The sequence below is a fragment of the Bufo gargarizans genome, chromosome 7 (genome assembly GCF_014858855.1).
Source record: "Bufo gargarizans isolate SCDJY-AF-19 chromosome 7, ASM1485885v1, whole genome shotgun sequence".
Lineage (NCBI taxonomy): Eukaryota > Metazoa > Chordata > Amphibia > Anura > Bufonidae > Bufo > Bufo gargarizans.
The window spans coordinates 22,637,945-22,659,594 of NC_058086.1; the positions used below are offsets into that span (position 1 = coordinate 22,637,945).

At 45.1% G+C, this 21,650-nt stretch overlaps 1 protein-coding gene across 1 annotated transcript in view; it reads left to right on the forward strand.

Moving 5' to 3' along the window:
* The window catches only part of RAB43 (RAB43, member RAS oncogene family), a 37,638-nt gene that overhangs the window by 11,615 nt on the left and 4,373 nt on the right, over positions 1-21,650 (forward strand). The window contains exon 2 of the mRNA XM_044300855.1: positions 4,318-4,501. Coding sequence (XP_044156790.1) covers positions 4,318-4,501 — 184 coding nt within the window. The remainder of the gene's footprint in view (positions 1-4,317; positions 4,502-21,650) is intronic.

Consider the following 21,650-nt stretch of genomic DNA (forward strand, 5'->3'; position numbering starts at 1 on the left):
GCAAAACACACCGCGGTTGTGTGCATCAGGCCTTACATTGTAACTTCAAGTGTAAAAAGTATCTGACTGCTAACTAGAAACAGTCAACAAGCTGCTGCTGATGGACCTGGTATCCTTGTTTTATGAATCTTATATCTGGTTAGCAGTTTTGAGTGCACAGAGGAGGATTATTAAGGGGTTGTGGGTCTGATTTTTAGCTCATTCAGTAGGATCTCCCATGGAGACTAGAAGGTTTATATGTTATTGTAGCCACTGGACGGCTGCAAGAGTCCTTCGTCAGTGCTGTGGACCGAATAGCTGAGAGAGTTCTTATTGTCTACTACAGGCTTGGCCAACCTGCAGCCCTCCAGCTGTTGTAAAACTACAACTCCCACCATGCCCTGCTGTAGGCTGATAGCTGTAGGTAGTCTGGGCATGCTGGGAGTTGTAGTTTTGCAACAGCTGGAGAGCCTAAGGTTGGCCATCCCTGGTCTACTATGTGTCCTATGGATCTTTTAATCGGTAGGGCTCTGAATGCTGAGACCCCTGAGAGAGAGAGCACTCAATGTGAGCACTTTCTCCTTATTTTAGTGATTGGTGAGGGTCTCCGCACTCAGACCCCCACAGATGCAACCTTTGATAGGTCACTATGACCTATCAAATTTTTTTTTTAATATATATATTTTTTTTTTTTACAGGTCAACTGTAAATAAAATATTTCTGCTAGAAGGCACCTGTGGATTCCTCAACCAGTGGGAATCCTCACATTTTAAGGCTTAGTTTTGGGATGTGGTAATTGACCAACCGGTGTTTACAGATAAAAGATGTAAAATAAATGTGCAGATAAAAAAAGGCATAAAATCCGTTACCGACACAATATAGTCAACATAAACCAGAGAAGCAGGTGGAAGAAGGGAAGTGGGAGTCAGTAGATCTTCCCGAGTAAATTGCAAAAAAAACAACTCACTGCTCGACGACTGTCCAGTCTACGATCACAAATACTGGAAGTCCTTAGGGAGAGTTCACAAAGCATCAGATGGTACGACGTAAGGTGCTGCCTCTTTACTCATCCTTGTGAGTAGAATAAATCTCTTTTTGTAAAAAAATAAATAAAAAAAATGATTGTCCTACGCTGTTCCAGGTCCCATCTTATCTTCAACTTTGTCCTTAGGGATCCAGGATCTGCAAGGGTTTCAAGATGGCGGTGATCCATTGAAAAATCTGAGACAGTCATACACCCAAGTGGACTACCCTTGGACACCAAGTAGTGTTGAGGGTGCAGTAGCTTTCAGACACTTTGTGAACTTTCCCGAAGGGAACATTCACAAATGTCTGTTTTGCTGATCCGCAAAATAGGGATGCGGTCTGTGTGCATCCCACACTTTCCAAGGACCCCATTTTAAAAATTCCCACCCTCCTCCACAAAACGGACAAAAATAGGACATGTTCTATCATTTGCGGCTTGTCCGCATCCACTAACAGTCTGCATTTCCACGTTCTGTGGCGGTGCAGATTTTAAACCCACACCGTGATGCTGCAGTCCTCTGTAATGCATCAGATGAAATCCATGGTAAATCTGCATGTAGCACATCAGCAGCAGGCTTTTAAAAGAAACTTTGTGGCTCCTTTTAGCTGCGCCACTTTTACAAGAAACTTTTTTCAAAACTTTTGGAGAAGGCATACATTTTTTTTTTTCATTTGGCCATCCTTAGACTTGTACTCGCCAGCTACATATTTTCCGGTTCATAATGTGGGTAAGGTGTCAGGTCGCACATACAATGAGAAGGCATTCCCCGTACCGGTCGGAGTTTCCCTGCAGCAAAGTCTCTAGAACTGGCCAGTTGTGCTCCACCTGCTCCAGATGCAGAGGAAACTCCACTGAACCCTTGAAGGAATAAGATTTGAACACTAAACCCACTGCAAGTTGCACAACAGTTTTTATGTATTATTTGCATGGCTTTCATCAGCATTTCCTGTAACCTGTGCGCTGTGCCAGGAACTGAGTGTCCACATCACAGGTGGAGCAAACATTTTTACATGCGGAAGTTTTATTCAAATAATGTAGATCTGCAGATTGTTGTGAAATATAGCCTTAGAATTGTTGAATCGTGGTGCTAGGGAGGCTCGTCCCCATCCCCGCCTGCCATTGGCTGCTCCCCCCCGACACCGGATGTTTTCAACCGTGCACAGTGCTTCTGCTTGTCATAGTCTCCACCTAAACTGATTGCAACGTTCAGGCTGCACCGAAGCATTTGCTGTTTGTTGTAATCCATAAGTGTAGTACCAACATGAGGAGCAGTGGACATTCAGTCATGGGAGAGGTAGCTACTAGAATTGGATGCCTTGATTTCGGGTGGAGGGGTGGAGGTTGTGTAGGACCACTGACATCCAGAGCACATCTACACTGACAGCTCCTCTCCTGCATTATGAAACATTACACTGGCATCAGCAGTATTGACCATGCCAGGCTCTGCTCCTCAAGTGCACTGGAAGCTTCTCTGTGTAGTGCTCTCCTAACATAGCTGCAGTGGTTTCCTGGTGGGATGCTGCAGCTGTCAGCAGAGGGGAGGGGCTGTGAAGCGGTTCACTGTTAAGCCCCACCTCCTGGGAACTCCTAGAATAAAAGCTCATATTCACACGACTCCTGATTATAAAAACTCACCAGTAGGTATGTCTTGTACTGCTTTTCCCCAGTCCCTACCTGGTGCCCTCAGCAGTTTATCAGACTCAAGACTGCTGACAGACTCCCTTTAAAGGGAACCTGTCACCGGGATTTTGTGTATAGAGCTGAGGATATGGGTTGCTAGATGGCCGCTAGCACATCAGCAATATCCAGTCTCCATAGCTCTGTGTGCTTTTATTGTGTAAAAAAAACGTCCTGTCCCTGACTCCTCTCGTGTACAGGACTCATCTCAGGTTAATTTGCATATGTATCAAATCGTTTTTTTTTTACACAATAAAAGCACACAGAGCTATGGGGACTGCGTATTGCGGATGTGCTAGCGGCCATCTAGCAACCCATGTCCTCAGCTCTATGCCCAAAATCCCGGTGACAGGTTCCCTTTAAAGGGAGTCTGTCACCACATTTTAGCATGTTAGACCGTTAAAATAGGGTTATGTGATCCAGCCAGAACATAAAAACGGTACCTTTGTGGTAGAAAACGGACTTTTCTTTTTGCCGAAAATGAAGTTATAAGATTATGTTCTGAGCCCTCTCAAGTGCCCAGGGCGGTCTCTCAATCCTCGGAGCCCCAGGCAGGCACCTCCTAAACGGCTGATAACCCCGCCCTCCATGCGCCTCTGCCCGCCCGTTTACTCCCCTCCCCTGTCCTTTTCCACTGCGGCTGTGCGGTCCAAATCGTAGCGGGCGCATGCGCAGTAGGTATTGCGATGCCCTGCCAGGAGCGGGCATCGCATTGCGCATGCGCCCGCTACGATTTGGACCGCACAGCCGCAGTGGAAAAGGACAGGGGAGGGGAGTAAACGGGCGGGCAGAGGCGCATGGAGGGCGGGGTTATCAGCCGTTTAGGAGGTGCCTGCCTGGGGCTCCGAGGATTGAGAGACCGCCCTGGGCACTTGAGAGGGCTCAGAACATAATCTTATAACTTCATTTTCGGCAAAAAGAAAAGTCTGTTTTCTACCACAAAGGTACCGTTTTTATGTTCTGGCTGGATCACATAACCCTATTTTAACGGTCTAACATGCTAAAATGTGGTGACAGACTCCCTTTAAGGGGTCCTCTTATAGTCTGTTATGAAGTATTATGGCTGTAGCATGTTTTCTTGTATCAATTTATTTTTCATATTTGGGCTGAATCTGCATGGGGATGACAGATTGATGTAGAATTGTGGTAAAACCATGTTTTTGCAGTCGAGAATTTGCAGCAATTAACTATCTCTAGTCACAGCTGTATTGGTACTTTAGCACTTAGGGTGCACTTACACGACCATATGTACTTTGCAAAAAATAATACAAAAATACGCATGACGTCAGTGTGACATTCGTGTTGCATATTTTTTATTTTATTTTTTGCGGATCCATTGTAACAATGCCTATCCTTGTCTGCAAAATGGACAAGAAGACGCCACGTTGTTTATTTTTTGCAGACCCTTTGAAATTAAGGGGTTGCATCCTATCCGCAAAAAATGCAGACTGGTTGCGGAACAATAAAAAAGTCGTGTGATTGCACCCTTAACTTGAGAAATTCCCAATAAAAAAATATTGCACATTTAGATTCTGTCTGACAAAAGGTTTTTCACCCCTGCTCGGAGGTCTGGCGTATTAGATAACACGTGGCCTGGCGCATTTCTAATACGATTTCCTTTTCTTGTCGACCAGCTGCAGATCTGGGACACTGCTGGACAGGAACGCTTTCGGACCATAACGCAGAGTTATTACAGAAGCGCCAATGGGGCCATCATCGCTTACGACATCACCAAGAGGAAGTCCTTTGAATCTGTTCCTCGCTGGATAGAGGATGTCCGGAAGTACGCTGGCTCCAACATTGTGCAGCTGCTTATCGGTACGCTATTTACCAAGAGTCATCACTCGTACAAACGTATATTAGATAACTGAGTACAACGCCGTGTGTACAGCCATTGTATAACTGAGTGCAACCAAGCCCCCTCCTCCGTGGGACAAATATTTGGTTGTCATATGGACGAGGCGACGGCCATAGAGAAAAAGGAAAAACGCGTTTGCGTTGAAAGATTACTTATATCGCATCCTTAAGCATGAACAGAAAATGTAGCAACTAATCAGATTGTGGTGCAGTTTAGAAAATGAAACCTGAATTCTGATCCTGTATTTTAACCCCTTAAGGACTCGGCCCTATTTCACCTTATGGACTTGACCATTTTTTGCAAATCTGACCAATGTCACTTTAAGTGCTGATAACTTAAAAATGCTTCGACTTATCCAGGCCATTCTGAGATTGTTTTTTCATCACATATTGTACTTCATGACACTGGTAAAATGAAGTAAAAAAAAATCATTTTTATATATAAAAAAAATACAAAATTTACCAAAAATATGTAGAAAAATTGCAAATTTCGAAGTTTCAATTTCTCTACTTCTATAATACATAGTAATACCTCCAAAAATAGTTATTACTTTACATTCCCCATATGTCTACTTCATGTTTGGATCATTTTGGGAATGATATTTTATTTTTTGGGGATGTTACAAGGCTTAGAAGTTTAGAAGCAAATCTTGAATTTTTTTCAGACATTTTCAAAAACCCAATTTTTAGGGACCAGTTCAGGTCTGAAGTCACTTTGCGAGGCTTACATAATAGAAACCACCCAAAAATAACCCCATTCTAGAAACTACACCCCTCAAAGTATTCAAAACTGATTTTACAAGCTTTGTTAACCCTTTAGGTGTTCCACAAGAATTAATGGAACATAGAGATACAATTGAAAAATGTCACTTTTTGGTAGATTTTCCATTTTAATATTTTTTTTTTTTTTATTTTTTTTTTACTTTTACAAAGCAAGGGTTAACAGCTAAACAAAACTCAATATTTATGGCCCTGATTCTGTAGTTTACAGAAACACCCCATATGTGGTTGTAAACTACTGTACGGGCACATGGCAGGGCGCAGAAAGGAATGCCATACGGTTTTTGGAAGGCAGATTTTGCTGGACTGGTTTATTTACACCATGTTCCATTTGAAGCCCCCTGATGCACCCCTAGAGTAGAAACTCCATAAAAGTGACCCCATCTAAGAAACTACACCCCTCAAGGTATTCAAAACGGATTTTTACGTCGTTAACCCTTTAGGTGTTCCACAAGAGTTATTGGCAAATGGAGATGAAATTTCAGAATTTCAATTTTTGGCCAAATTTTCAATTTTAATAATTTTTTCCCAGTAACAAAGCAAGGGTTAACACCATGTCCCATTTGAAGCCCCCCTAGAGTAGAAACTCCAAAAAAGTGGCCCCATTTTAGAATCTACGGGATAGGGTGGCAGTATTGTTGGTACTAGTTTAGGGTACGTATGATTTTTGGTTGCTCTATATTACACTTTTTGTGAGGCAAGATAACAAGAAATAGCTGTTTTGGCACCGTTTTTATTTTTTGTTATTTACAACATTCATCTGACAGGTTAGATCATGTGATATTTTTATAGACCAGGTTGTCACGGATGCGGCGATACCTAATATGTATACTTTTTTTTATTTATTTATGTAAGTTTTACACAATGATTTCATTTTTGAAGCCAAAAAAATGTTTGTGTTTCCATAGTCTTATTTAGCACAGTTTTTTATTTTTTACGGTGTCCATCTGAGGGGTTAGGTCATGTGATATATTTTTATAGAGCCGATCGATACGAACGTGGCGATACCAAATATGTATACTTTTTTTTATTTATGTAAGTTTTACACAATAACAGCTTTTTTAAAACAAAAAAATTATGTTTTAGTGTCTCCATATTCTGAGCCATAGTTTTCTTATTTTTTGGGCGATTGTCTCAGGTAGGGGCTCATATTTAGCGGGATAAGGTGACGGTTAGATTGGTACTATTTTGGTGGGCAAACGCCTTTTTGATCGCTTGCTGTTGTACTTTTTGTGATGTAAGGTGACAAAAAATTGTTTATTTAGCACAGTTTTTTATTTACGGTGTTCATCTGAGGGGTTAGGTCATGTGATATGTTTATAGAGCCGGTCGATACAGACGCTGCAATACCTAATATGTATACTGCTTTCTTTTTTTTCAATTTTTTTACCAATTTTTTGTTTTTTACTTTTATTTGGGGAAAATGAAGTTTTTGTTTGTTTATTTTTACTCAAAACTAAATTTTTTAGGGGGAAAACTTTATTTTATTTTTTCAACTTTTTTTTTTTTTTCACTTTTTTTTTTTTTTTTTTTTTTTTGTCCCACTTTGGAACTTGAACTTTTGGGGGGTATATTCCTTTACAATGCATTCCAATACTTCTGTATTGGAATGCATTGGCTGTGTTTATTACTCATACAGCTTCCGGGGCCTGTGAGATCCAGGGGGCTGGATCTCACAGGCTCTTCACCGGAAGGCATCGCGCTGCCTTCCCTGCCATCGGGTCCCCCTCACAACCCCATGGCACGCCGCCCGCACAATAAAAAGCCGCAAACCGCAGGTCTGAATTATTGACCTCCGGTTTGCGGCGATCGCCGACACGGGGGGTCACGGGACCCCCCGGGCATTTAGCCGAGGTGCCTGCTCAATGATTTGAGCAGGCACCTCGTTCAGATCACCGCCCGCCGGGTGGTAGTGATCGGTACTATAGATTACGTACCGGTAGGTCATGGGTCCCTAAGCAGTTAAGCATCAGTTATGCACACTTTAGCCATTTCCATCTAAGATTTGTTATTTTAGACAGAAATAAAGCGTTCCGCAAAGTATTTTTTTTCAATCTGAAATAATAAATCTCAGCCAGAAATGGGTAAAATAGATGCAAAATTAGCATAACTGTGCATAACGGATGCTTAAAATACAAGATTTTTCTGTTCTTTGGAAAAAAAAAGCCGAAAACTAAACGGTGATGTGAACCCGGCCTTATTGCTTCCCACATAGAAAGTACTGACTGTTTGAGATATAACTACCTGAGAAGAAAGGTTAGACATTAGATTTTTAAGAAGCTAACGAGGCAGACCTCTTCCAGATGAGCAATCTGAAATGTGTCCGTGTTCTGGCCGGTAGACACCGACAAGAATTTAAAGTGCATTCCCCTCTCAGACAGTGGTGACCTATCGCTAGATATGACATCAATGGGAGATAGTGATAGTTCTTAGTAATGAAGGAACCTATGGGGGAGATTTATCAAAACTGGTGCAAAGGAAAAGTGGCTTAGTTGCCCATAGCAACCAATCAGCTTGATCCTTTCATTTTCCAGAGGAGCTCTGAAAGATGAAAGGTGGAGTCTGGTTGCTATAGGCAACTAAGCCAGTTTTACTTTTCACCAGTTTGAATAAATCTCCCCCAATGTTTTACCTTGAAACACTGCCGCATTTGAAAGAAAACATTTTTTTTAAAAGCTGGCCACGGGGACATATGTCTGCAGGCGGCTCCGCTCTGGTGTCTCCCGGCCTGGCTCCACTGGACTAACAGGTTTCTCCCTTTGTGCAAATAAACTGTTCTTTGTAAAACGTTGTTTTCTCTGATATACCACAGTCTTACAGACTGAAACATGGGGAAGACTTATTTTGTGTTTTGTCGCAAGTGGCGCCCTCGCCCCTTTCTAAATAGGGGGTGTGACAAGGGCAGGGAAGAACATGCCAAAAGGAGGTGGGGCCAGGACATTTATACTCAAGATAAAAAAAAGAAATAATAAGAAGTAATAGTAATAAGTAAGTTATCCTGCTGCCGAACAAAGTCATGGGCCCTGAGTTATCATGCTTTCACTGCAACTCACTCCAGTGTTGAAATGTGGGTGGGAATGGTTAGCTGTGTTTCCAGATTCATCACTGAGACTTCAGCAGGGCATCTGTCAGCAGATTTGCACCTATGACACTGGCTGATCTGTTACATGTGCACTTGGCAGCTGAAGGCATCTGTGTTGTTCCCATGTTCATATGTGCCCGCATTGCTGAGAGATGTGATGTTTTAATATATGCAAATGAGCCTCTAGGAGCAACGGGGGCGTTGTCGTTACACCTAGAGGCTCAGCTCTCAGGTTTAGAAGGTTGCAATTTTTTTTTTGTAATCTCACTCCAGTAGGAGGGTGGAGTAAGAAAACTGGAGGAGCTTTTCTAGACCTAGTGATAGGTTTAAGGATAAGACAAATTTATCAAACAACATGCGACATTTCGTAAGGGTACGGCTCCATGGAGACACTGGTCTGTGGCCAGGATCACTGAGTAGTGGTGATCCCATAGAAGTGAAACTAGTGTCTCCATGTAGCCGTACCCTTAATGTGGTATAAAGTACGACACCAACTCAAGCAAAACTGACTTCAAATATTCCCCTCGTGATAAATTCCACCCCCCCCCCCCCCCCCCATGGTATGTGACATACGTGATTGACAGCAACAGGGGCTGAAGTCACACTTCAGTTATTTGATCGGTTAGGGGGCATTCAGACAATGTAGGTTAGGGGGCATTCAGACAATGTGTTTCTGGGTCCGCAACCATTCTACACCCATTCATTTCAGTGAGGCAGCAAAAAAATGCGTAGTTCTGTTCTGCAGCTCCACAAAAAGAGATAGGCATTTCATAGGGTCGGCCATGATACCTGAATGTAGCCTTATTGTGAGCCAAAACCAGTGGTGATGCCTACTCAGAGATCGGGTGTAATGATTTGATTTGTACCTCCTCTGTGTTTTTGACCCGCACCTCGTTTTGGCTCACAGTAACTGATCGGAATAACTGAAGTGTGAACTTCGCCTAGCCTACACCTGTTCTGTGTACAACCAGTTCTCCAACTGCCATAACTCAGAAGACGGTGCTTCTGGACAGGTCTGTAGGTCAGACTGATCTTTCTTCTTATGTCTGTTTATGCAACTTAAAGTGATTGTCTAAGAGTTTTTCTTTCCGGGAACAACTAGTGTGGGTGTATCTGTACCCCCAGTCTTCCTTTTGGCAGTGTGCACTAGCCCCTTTTAGGTGCTGACTTCTCCGAACTGTGAAGACTTCTTTGCTTTTGAACCCATGTTTGGGTCCCCTAGCCAGTTTTGATGTACCCACTAGCTTCAGCAAGGGCCCGATCAGTGGCGTACTTGGAGGTAGACATTGCAACTACATGGAGGCCTGTGGTGATGGGGGGCCGTTCGCTATACTACTCCTCCTCCTTCTTCTTCTACCAGATGTTAAATCCATAGAAATGATCTGCAGCCACCACTATGGGGAGCTCGGTGCAAAGAGATTTTACAGTTTCCATCGAGTTTAGTGCAATTTGTACATATTCCTCTGCACTGAGCTCCCCCTAGTGGTGGCTGCAGGCAGCCAGTTTTTTCACCTGTTATTTGAAGGGAAGCAGAGGATTTGGAGCTGTATGGCTCAATATATCAATGTATGTATGCCATTTGTCTGGTCTAAGTATATGAAGAAATGTGGTGATCTGAACAAGGGCGCTATTCATAATGCGCCTGTTTCAGCAACCTTTTTTTATTTTATTTAAAGATTCCCCCGCAAATAAAATATTGCAAATTCACACAAAATCTCACTGAGACACACATTTTTTTGCAGATCGCAAGCAGACTAAATCATTTCTATGGAGCCGCAAAAAAACACAGACAGTATATGGATGTTATAATTGCCGCAAATTATAGAACACATCCTATTCTTGTTCATTTTGAGGACAAGAATAGGCATTTTTTTTTTCAAAGGGGCCGTTGAAAGTGCAGGATGCGCATGGACCACATCTGTCCAAATTTGCGGACCGCAAAACAGATACGGTCATGTGAATGTAGCCTAACCCACACTCAGGGAAGAGCGCCCCCCCCCCCCCCAAATATGGAATTCCTGAATACACTGGCATCGGTGGTTTGCCATGGCTACCTTAACATTGATTGTAAGAAGATCGTGATTATTACAGGACCAGTAGGTCTCAAGAACTGCACCCACTCAAGGATTGTTACAGCTCAACCGAACTGGAAGGCGCGGCTTTGTTGAACTACTATAGGTTGTCAACAGATGGTTAATTTAAGGGATTAAAGGCTTCAGATCCCAGTCCTGTAATTTCGGCTCCTTATCTTTGTGGTCTGTCATGTTGGAAAGGATTGGGTTGTTTAGCAGGAACATCTGCATAGCTGTCTTTATATAATTACAACTCCTCTGCCCCATGCCTGATTCCCTATGGTCCTTTTTGATTTTGGGCCAAGATTACACAACTGCTTTGTGCCCTGTGGCTACCTAACAGACACTTGGGTCACCTTGGGCTTGGACCCCAGGACATGGTTGAGCAGAACTGCTGTAATGTAGGCTGTTGAGAGCTGTGAAAAACCAGGACTAGCAGATGTATAATATCTTAAACATGGTCCTCTCACTAGGTAAACTGAAGAACTAATAAAATCTTCATCTTTTTGTTTTTCTTTTCTATATTGAGCTGAATGATTTGCTTAGGTATTTGCACAGAGGAGCTGTACTTGTTAGTTTGTGTGGTGATGTAAGGCTGCTTTCACACTAGCGTTCGGGTTTCCGTTCGTGAGCTCCGTTTGAAGGAGCTCACGAGCGGACCCGAACGCAGCCGTCCAGCCCTGATGCAGTCTGAATGGAGGCGGATCTGCTCAGACTGCATCAGTCTGGCGGCGTTCAGCCTCCGCTCCGCTCGCCTCCGCACGGACAGGGGGACAGCTGAACGCTGCTTGCAGCGTTCGGGGGTCCGCCTGGCCGTGCGGAGGCGTGCGGATCCGTCCAGACTTACAATGTAAGTCAATGGGGACGGATCCGTTTGAAGATGCCACAATGTGGCTCAATCTTCAAGCGGATCCGTCCCCCATTGACTTTACATTGAAAGTCTGGACGGATCCGTCCCAGGCTATTTTCACACTTAGCTTTTTTTAGCTAATATAATGCAGACGGATCCGTTCTGAACGGAGCCTCCGTCTGCATTATTATGGGCGGATCCGTTCAGAACGGATCCGCCCGAACGCTAGTGTGAAAGTAGCCTTAGAAGTGTCCTTCAGTTAAAGCTACAACAAACCATCACAATATCCTACATACATGGCAAGAAACACTTGTAAGGACTGAGCTGTTGGCAGGTTTGTTTCACTACATGATGTACTAAACCCAGGGCAGGTGGTAAAACAATGCCAATCTAATAATAACGTGCACGGACCTACTGCTATATTAGACTTTGTATATTTCAGTGCTATTGAATACATTTTAGGCCTCATGTGTCATCCTCTCTAAGAACATGATTAGAAATACTTCAACCATTGCAGCTTCTCAAACTGCTCCCCTACTAGTTCTAATGTGTGTTCTTACATATTTTTTATAGATTGTCCTCTACTGAGAGTTAAAGGTATAACTGATGCATGAAATGTCATCATGCCATTCACTATTGCTAAAAAGGCACAGGGTATTTTAATGCAATGTTAACTTGTTCAACCCAAAATAAGAACAAAATTAATACAGATAAAAGTCAAAGCTGCTTGAAGTTGGTAAATCCCAGAGAGGACGTGGGCTTCTTCAGGGTCCTCAACAGTAAGAAATAAAAAGGAGCTTGTTTAAAGGATCAGCTGGTTCTGGTGCAGTGGCTGGGTTTGGGGTAACCCCATCGCTGCTCTGGGCCCCTCAGATACTATTGAGATGCTACCACGTGTTGCTGCTCTCTGGAAGGGATGGTAAGGAGTGGTGCACCCCAATGGGAAATAAGTCCTGAAAGTCAGAGCCTGCAGTAAATCCATATGGTTCTTTACTGGAGGAACTAAAGTACAAAACGATACAGGCATGGGGCGGAAAGGCATGAGCTAGCTGTCCCTCTCTCTCAGAAGGCTGGGGCCCAGGGTCTGTGGCTCAGTCATTCATCTAGTTCGGGGATCAGCAACCTTCAGCACTCCAGCTGCTGTGAAACTACAACTCCCAGCATGCAACATACTCAGCTGTTCTTCTAACACCCATAGAAGTGAATGGAGCATTCTGTGAGTTTTTTTTTTTTTTTATAACCGTTGGAGTGCCGGAGGTTGCTGATTCCTGACTCTAGTCCCTATCTGCAGACAACTAGGGACTCTGCTCTCCTTATATACAGTTTCTAGCTAGACTAGAAGCTTATAGTGGGAGGGGTGGAGAAGCACAGCCTAAACAGAAACAATTTTTTAAAGTTACCATTGTAGTCTGTGCAAGTCTATGGGAATGAATAAGCATTTTTTTTTCCAGACATAAACAAGTCTTTAGACTTAAACAACAGAGCTAAGGACTGTTTCACACTTGCATTTAGGGGTGGGCGATATATGCGATATGCACGATATGAATCTGTGCAACGATACAGATTTTGTCCATAGTGCATATATCGCCGGACCGCGATATGACCACGGAGCGGTAGTGAATTGAAGAAGCTTCTCACCATTCCGTGGCTCCGGCTCCCGACTCTGCAGTCCGCACCGCGCTATACTGGAGTGGCCATGGCCTGGCTGACGCTGTGTGTGACGTCAGGTCCCGCCTAATGCATGCTGGGAAGAAGGCGTAACACCTGCGGACTTCCGAGCACCCTGCAGGAAAGGTAAGTATAGAGATTCTTCTGGGAACTGGTGGATCGGGGTGGAGGGGATCTATTTGCAAAGGATGGCCATGGGGTTGATCTGATGGCACTGGCTCTGGGGGACATGTCTGATGGCAGATGATGCAAATGCCATGGGGCTTGGGGCTGATGGCACTTGCTCTGGGGGACATGTATGATGATGGTAATTGGCAAATGCCATGGGGCTGATGGCACTGGCTCTGGGCCACAGGGGGACATGTATGATGATGATGGCAAATGCCATGGGGCTGATGGCACTGGCTCTGAGGGACATGTCTGTCAAATGCCATGGGGCTTGGGGCTGATGACACTGGCTCTGAGGGACAATCATGTATGATGATGATGGCAAATGCCATGGGGCTGATGCACTGGCTCTGGGCCAAGTTTTGTAATTTGTATTTTTTGTATACATACAGAAGAAAATAATATATCGCATATCGCACATGCTTCAAATTATATTGCAATATAGATTTTAGGCCATATCGCCCACCCCTACTTGCATTGTTGTTTTCAAGTATTGAGACCCGGCAGAGGATCTCAATACCGGGAAAAAAAAACATTTCCGTTTTAGTCCTCATGCATTCTGAATGGAAAGAGATCCGATCAGCATGTCTTCCACACTGTTTTTAGATGTGGCATGCCAAAAAATCTGTAGGTAATTGATATTGGGTTTGTATTTCCTGAAAGGTACAGTTTCTCTTCTCTGTCTGTCGGGTTCCAAACGTGCCCAACCTCCCCGATGCCCCTTTCTGACCACTTCTGGAACTGTTTATTTATTGAAGTTGCTCGGAATTCTGGGTGCTTCCAAATCGCCATTCTTTTAGATATGAAGAATGGTAAATTGTATAGCTTCCTAACCGCCTTCTATGCTGCTATTGTATCCCGCAGCAGTACACAATGTTTAACCTGGCTAGGTAGGTCTGTGTATTTGGTATGTAGAATAGCATTTAAGCTCCAGGGACTAGCCATTTCCTCTTCAATTGGTAACACTGAGTATTGTGAGGATTTATTTATCCAGTCCAGGCCGTGTCTCCTTAGACTTGCCAGGTTATAATTTCTGATATCAGGAAGCCCAATGCCACCTTTGCTCTTGTGTCTGGTCAATGTAGTTAAAGATATTCTGCACAGTCTGGACTGCCAAATAAATTATCGAAAGGCCTTTAGAAGTAGTTGAATATCTCCGTAAGATTGGTATGGTTTGCATGGGATATAGCAGTTTACTAAAGTCCATTATTTTCAGTAGGTGACATCTTCCCAGGAACGAAGCAGGCAGGTTAAGACCAGGACTTAAGTTCTGAAAGTATCTTTTTAAACAATGGGGATAATTTTTAGAGTATATAGGGATTCTGGAGTCCTTCCTATTTGAATTTCTAAATATTTGATGCTGTGGGTTGCTGTGGTGACCGGTATGTCGTTAATTTTTTTTTAATTAAATGATTGAGACATTGACAGGTCCAGTAGTTTGCACTTGGTTATGTTTACTTTAAAACCTAGAGAGGAGCCTAAATAGAGTTGGGAGGTCTCTATGAGGCTGTTCTAGAAACGGCAACAGATCATCGGCAAATAAAGCGTGTTTGAGTACCTGATTGCCAATGGCAATACCTTCGATGTGTTTGGATAGAGTTATTGCTTTAGAAAGTGGTTCCAGGGCTAGATTAAATAATAATGGTAAAATAGGACACCCTTGTCTAGTGCCTTTCTGCAAATTGAATGCTTGTGAAAGGTGTCCACTGTCCAGGCGTGGAAATCCTAGCCAAAGGGGAGATGTATAGGGCTGTGATTTATGTTCTAAATTGGCCTTTAAAGCCCATGGTGTCCAATACCTTGTTCAGTTATCCCCAGTTCACGTTATCAAACGCTTTTTCTGCATCCATGGCAAGGAGACCTGGGGATGAGTGAAGGAGGGGCGTAGCTTGATCTCATCCAACACTGCCAAAACCTTGCGTGTGTTATAAACCGCTGACCTACTTTTGTATAAAGCCAACCTGATGAGATGTGATAAGTGTAGGTAGGAAAGTCGATAATCTGTCCGCTAGTATCTTTGAGAGATATTTGAGATCGTGGTCAATGAGGGAGATCGGGCGATAAGATGATGCTAACGTGCAGTCTTTACCTGGTTTTGGGAGTCTGGGGGTATTGGTTAACCCTGTAGTACTTGATTGTATAGAGATGTAAGGATTGGAGAGATTGTTGGGGATAATAGTTTGTAGAACTCATTCTTATAACCGTCTGGTCCTGGGGCCTTTCCATTTCCTGATTGGCGAATTACCCTCTGCACTTCTTCCTCTGTGATAGGTTGGTTCAGGAATGTCAGATCTGGAAGTGTAACTTGGGGGCATTGAGAGACTTTCTAGCCAAAATTTCCCCGATTCAAACCCCTCTTTCGGGGTTGCATGGAGGCTTTTATAATAATTCCTTTAGGTTTTTTTTCGGATGATGGCAGAGTATGCAATGTGTGCATTTTTAATGAGAACAGTGAAGGGGATTTCATCCCCTTTGCTAGAGACTCAAGGAGTTACCCGATTTGTTCCCAAATTTAAATAGTCGAGCTTCCCTCCGTGTCCCCTCCAACTCCTCTCTGTGTCTGTGCCACCTGTCATATTCCCCCTTGGTCTCGCTCCATTTTTTATTTATTTGATTTTTGACTGAGCAAATGGGCACAGTTAATAGTCTGTATAGGAATCTCTGAGAGTGTTGGTTAATTCTTTTAGTTTCTGAAGTGTTGTGTTTTTTGTGTTTAAACCCCTTGTGGAGGCCAATATTTTCCCTGTAACACTGCCTTGCCCGCTCTCCAGGCCAGATGTAGCTCACAGGAGGGTGCATTGGTTGGTATCCCAGTATTCCCTCCACCAATGTTTCAGCATTTCTGAAAAATTCTCATTTGAAGCCAAATCTGATGGGAATCTCCAAATGAAGTCCATAGTTACTGGAGAGTGATCAGAGATGACTAACTCCCCTATGTCTATAGCGAGCGTTTTCTGTCACTAAGAAGTAGTGTATACGTGACCAAGAGTCATGTGCTGATGAGAAATGAGTGAATTCTCTCCTTTCTGGGTGGAATTGTCGTCAAGCATTCTGTAGACCTGCCTCAGAGGGGGAATTATCTGGGAATTATCTGGTCACCCAGGGTACTACGGCGATCTTCCTCATGGACCAACACAGTGTTCATATCACCTCCAACTATTTGGAAAGGTATGGGATCCTTAAGTAGTCTGTTTCTCAAATCCTCAAAAAACAGAATTGGTATTATTTGGGCCGTATACACTCAACTAAAGAATTATTAGGCACACCACACTAATACGGTGTTGGACCCCCTTTTGCCTTCAGAACTGCCTTAATTCTACGTGGCATTGATTCCACAAGGTGCTGATAGCATTCTTTAGAAATGTTGGCCCATATTGATAGGATAGCATCTTGCAGTTGATGGAGATTTGAGGGATGCACATCCAGGGCACGAAGCTCCCGTTCCACCACATCCCAAAGATGCTCTATTGGGTTGAGATCTGGTGACTGTGGGGGCCATTTTAGTACAGTGAACTCATTGTCATGTTCAAGAAACCAATTTGAAATGATTCGAGCTTTGTGACATGGTGCATTATCCTGCTGGAAGTAGCCATCAGAGGATGGGTACATGGTGGTCATGAAGGGATGGACATGGTCAGAAACAATACTCAGGTAGCCCGTGGCATTTAAACGATGGCCAATTGGCACTAAGGGGCCTAAAGTGTGCCCAGAAAACATCCCCCACACCATTACACCACCACCACCAGCCTGCACAGTGGTAACAAGGCATGATGGATACATGTTCTCATTCTGTTTACGCCAAATTCGGACTCTACCATTTGAATGTCTCAACAGAAATCGAGACTCATCAGTCCAGTCTTCAACAGTCCAATTTTGGTGAGCTCGTGCAAATTGTAGCTTCTTTTTCCTATTTGTAGTGGAGATGAGTGGTATCCGGTGGGGTCTTCTGCTGTTGTAGCCCACCTTTCTTTCCCATTCTGACATTCAGTTTGGAGTTCAGGAGATTGTCTTGACCAGGACCACAACCCTACATGCATTGAAGCAACTGCCATGTGATTGGTTGACTAGATAATCGCATTAATGAGAAATAGAACGGGTGTTCCTAATTCTTTAGGTGAGTGTATATTATAGATAACTCAATGATTCAGATGGGGAGCAGAGATGTACATGCAATAATCTTCCCTCCTAATCCTTCAAGGAAGACGTCACCTTTTGGACAAAATTTTTATGAAGAAGTAATATAACTCCCCCTAGAGGGCGATCCCAGCACGCGACCAACCCATAGTCGCTGCATACGGAAAAAGTCTGCCCTGGTCAAGCGCGTTTCCTGAAGCAGTGCTATATTTGCCTTTAAGCATTTAAGGTGTTTTAGCACCATTAAACGCTTGTGGAGGGGCCGCAGACCCTTAACATTCCATGTGATAATTTTTGTCATAGTTAGAGTAGAGATAATTACAGGTAACTTATTATTCACGAGCTTGTAAAACAGTATTGCATAGTAAGATATAAAGAGGTATCTTACATACCCATCCCAACTTAACCATAAAATATAACAGAAAACGAATAACATCATAAAGTGACTTGAGTGACAGTTATTTTTTACTTCACTTCTTCCCAGCATGATCTCAGATCATCCATTGGGGCACGCTTAACAAAAAAAAAATGGAGCTAACCGCTTTTGGTGCTCTTTTTTTAATTATGCTGGTAAGAAGCTAGGCAATAAGGATGTGGTATTTCACTAGTGTCTGATAATAGCCACCTTTTTGGATTAACCCTGTCTCCCCCTCAGGTTTATAACATCAGATAAGGATCCCCAACTATTGCAGATATAATATGTTGTCTGTCATCCCCAAATAATCCTAGTCCCTGTATACTCCACTGGTAATGGCAACTAGGGCTGCAACGATTAATCGATGTAATCGATTATATTCGATAACTGGATTCGTTGTCGACGAATCCATTTGTCGAATTATCGCCGATTCGTTGCTATGCGGGCGGGCGGTCGCTGCATCTTTATTTTACCTTTTACAATGACGCTCCTGTAACAGCCAGGCAGAGCGGACGGCGGCGTAACGTCACTCACTCACGTGACACGCCTGCTCCGCCTCCTTCATTCATGAGGTGGGCGGAGCATGTGCGTCACGTGAGTGAGTGACGTTGCGCCGCCGTCCGCTCTGCCTGGCTGTTACAGGAGAGTCATTGTAAAAAGGTAAAATAAAGATGCAGTGATTAGTCCGACTTTTATAAGCATCGGGGCCGGGGCTGTTATGGGGAGGGGGGTCTGTGTATAGCACTGCTATGGGGAGGGGGGAGGATCTGTCTATGGCACTGCTATGGGGAGGGGGGGTCTGTGTATAGCACTTCTATGGGGAGGAGGGGGGTCTGTGTATGGCACTGCTATGGGGAGGGGGATCTGTGCACTGTTATGAGGAAAGGGATCTGTGCACTGTTATGCCCATAACAGTGCACATATCCCCCTCTCCATAACAGCGCCACCCACATATCCCCCATAACAGTGTCGTCCACAGATCCCCCATAACAGTGTCGTCCACAGATCCCCATAACAGTGTCGTCCACAGATCCCCCATAACAGTGTCGTCCACAGATCCCCCATAACAGTGTCGTCCACAGATCCCCCATAACAGTGTCGTCCACAGATCCCCCATAACAGTGTCGTCCACAGATCCCCCATAACAGTGTCGTCCACAGATCCCCCATAACAGTGTCGTCCACAGATCCCCCATAACAGTGTCGTCCACAGATCCCCCATAACAGTGTCGTCCACAGATCCCCCATAACAGTGTCGTCCACAGATCCCCCATAACAGTGTCGTCCACAGATCCCCCATAACAGTGTCGTCCACAGATCCCCCATAACAGTGTCGTCCACAGATCCCCCATAACAGTGTCGTCCACAGATCCCCCATAACAGTGTCGTCCACAGATCCCCCATAACAGTGTCGTCCACAGATCCCCCATAACAGTGTCGTCCACAGATCCCCCATAACAGTGTCGTCCACAGATCCCCCATAACAGTGTCGTCCACAGATCCCCCATAACAGTGTCGTCCACAGATCCCCCATAACAGTGTCGTCCACAGATCCCCCATAACAGTGTCGTCCACAGATCCCCCATAACAGTGTCGTCCACAGATCCCCCATAACAGTGTCGTCCACAGATCCCCCATAACAGTGTCGTCCACAGATCCCCCATAACAGTGTCGTCCACAGATCCCCCATAACAGTGTCGTCCACAGATCCCCCATAACAGTGTCGTCCACAGATCCCCCATAACAGTGTCGTCCACAGATCCCCCATAACAGTGTCGTCCACAGATCCCCCATAACAGTGTCGTCCACAGATCCCCCATAACAGTGTCGTCCACAGATCCCCCATAACAGTGTCGTCCACAGATCCCCCATAACAGTGTCGTCCACAGATCCCCCATAACAGTGTCGTCCACAGATCCCCCATAACAGTGTCGTCCACAGATCCCCCATAACAGTGTCGTCCACAGATCCCCCATAACAGTGTCGTCCACAGATCCCCCATAACAGTGTCGTCCACAGATCCCCCATAACAGTGTCGTCCACAGATCCCCCATAACAGTGTCGTCCACAGATCCCCCATAACAGTGTCGTCCACAGATCCCCCATAACAGTGTCGTCCACAGATCCCCCATAACAGTGTCGTCCACAGATCCCCCATAACAGTGTCGTCCACAGATCCCCCATAACAGTGTCGTCCACAGATCCCCCATAACAGTGTCGTCCACAGATCCCCCATAACAGTGTCGTCCACAGATCCCCCATAACAGTGTCGTCCACAGATCCCCCATAACAGTGTCGTCCACAGATCCCCCATAACAGTGTCGTCCACAGATCCCCCATAACAGTGTCGTCCACAGATCCCCCATAACAGTGTCGTCCACAGATCCCCCATAACAGTGTCGTCCACAGATCCCCCATAACAGTGTCGTCCACAGATCCCCCATAACAGTGTCGTCCACAGATCCCCCATAACAGTGTCGTCCACAGATCCCCCATAACAGTGTCGTCCACAGATCCCCCATAACAGTGTCGTCCACAGATCCCCCATAACAGTGTCGTCCACAGATCCCCCATAACAGTGTCGTCCACAGATCCCCCATAACAGTGTCGTCCACAGATCCCCCATAACAGTGTCGTCCACAGATCCCCCATAACAGTGTCGTCCACAGATCCCCCATAACAGTGTCCGTCCACAGATCCCCCATAACAGTGTCGTCCACAGATCCCCCCATAACAGTGTCGTCCACAGATCCCCCATAACAGTGTCGTCCACAGATCCCCCATAACAGTGTCGTCCACAGATCCCCCATAACAGTGTCGTCCACAGATCCCCCATAACAGTGTCGTCCACAGATCCCCCATAACAGTGTCGTCCACAGATCCCCCATAACAGTGTCGTCCACAGATCCCCCATAACAGTGTCGTCCACAGATCCCCCATAACAGGTGTCGTCCACAGATCCCCCATAACAGTGTCGTCCACAGATCCCCCATAACAGTGCGTCCACAGATCCCCCATAACAGTGTCGTCCACAGATCCCCCCATAACAGTGTCGTCCACAGATCCCCCATAACAGTGTCGTCCACAGATCCCCATAACAGTGTCGTCCACAGATCCCCCATAACAGTGTCGTCCACAGATCCCCCCATAACAGTGTCGTCCACAGATCCCCCATAACAGTGTCGTCCACAGATCCCCCATAACAGTGTCGTCCACAGATCCCCCATAACAGTGTCGTCCACAGATCCCCCATAACAGTGTCGTCCACAGATCCCCCATAACAGTGTCGTCCACAGAATCCCCCCATAACAGTGTGCGTCCACAGATCCCCCATAACGTGTCGTCCACAGATCCCCCATAACAGTGTCGTCCACAGATCCCCCATAACAGGTCGTCCACAGATCCCCCCATAACAGTGTCGTCCACAGATCCCCCATAACAGTGTCGTCCACAGATCCCCCATAACAGTGTCGTCCACAGATCCCCCATAAACAGTGTAGTCCACAGATCCCCCATAACAGTGCGTCCACAGATCCCCATAACAGTGTCGTCCACAGATCCCCCATAACAGTGTCGTCCACAGATCCCCCATAACAGTGTCGTCCACAGATCCCCCATAACAGTGTCGTCCACAGATCCCCCATAACAGTGTCGTCCACAGATCCCCCATAACAGTGTCGTCCACAGATCCCCCATAACAGTGTCGTCCACAGATCCCCCATAACAGTGTCGTCCACAGATCCCCCATAACAGTGTCGTCCACAGATCCCCCATAACAGTGTCGTCCACAGATCCCCCATAACAGTGTCGTCCACAGATCCCCCATAACAGTGTCGTCCACAGATCCCCCATAACAGTGTCGTCCACAGATCCCCCATAACAGTGTCGTCCACAGATCCCCCATAACAGTGTCGTCCACAGATCCCCCATAACAGTGTCGTC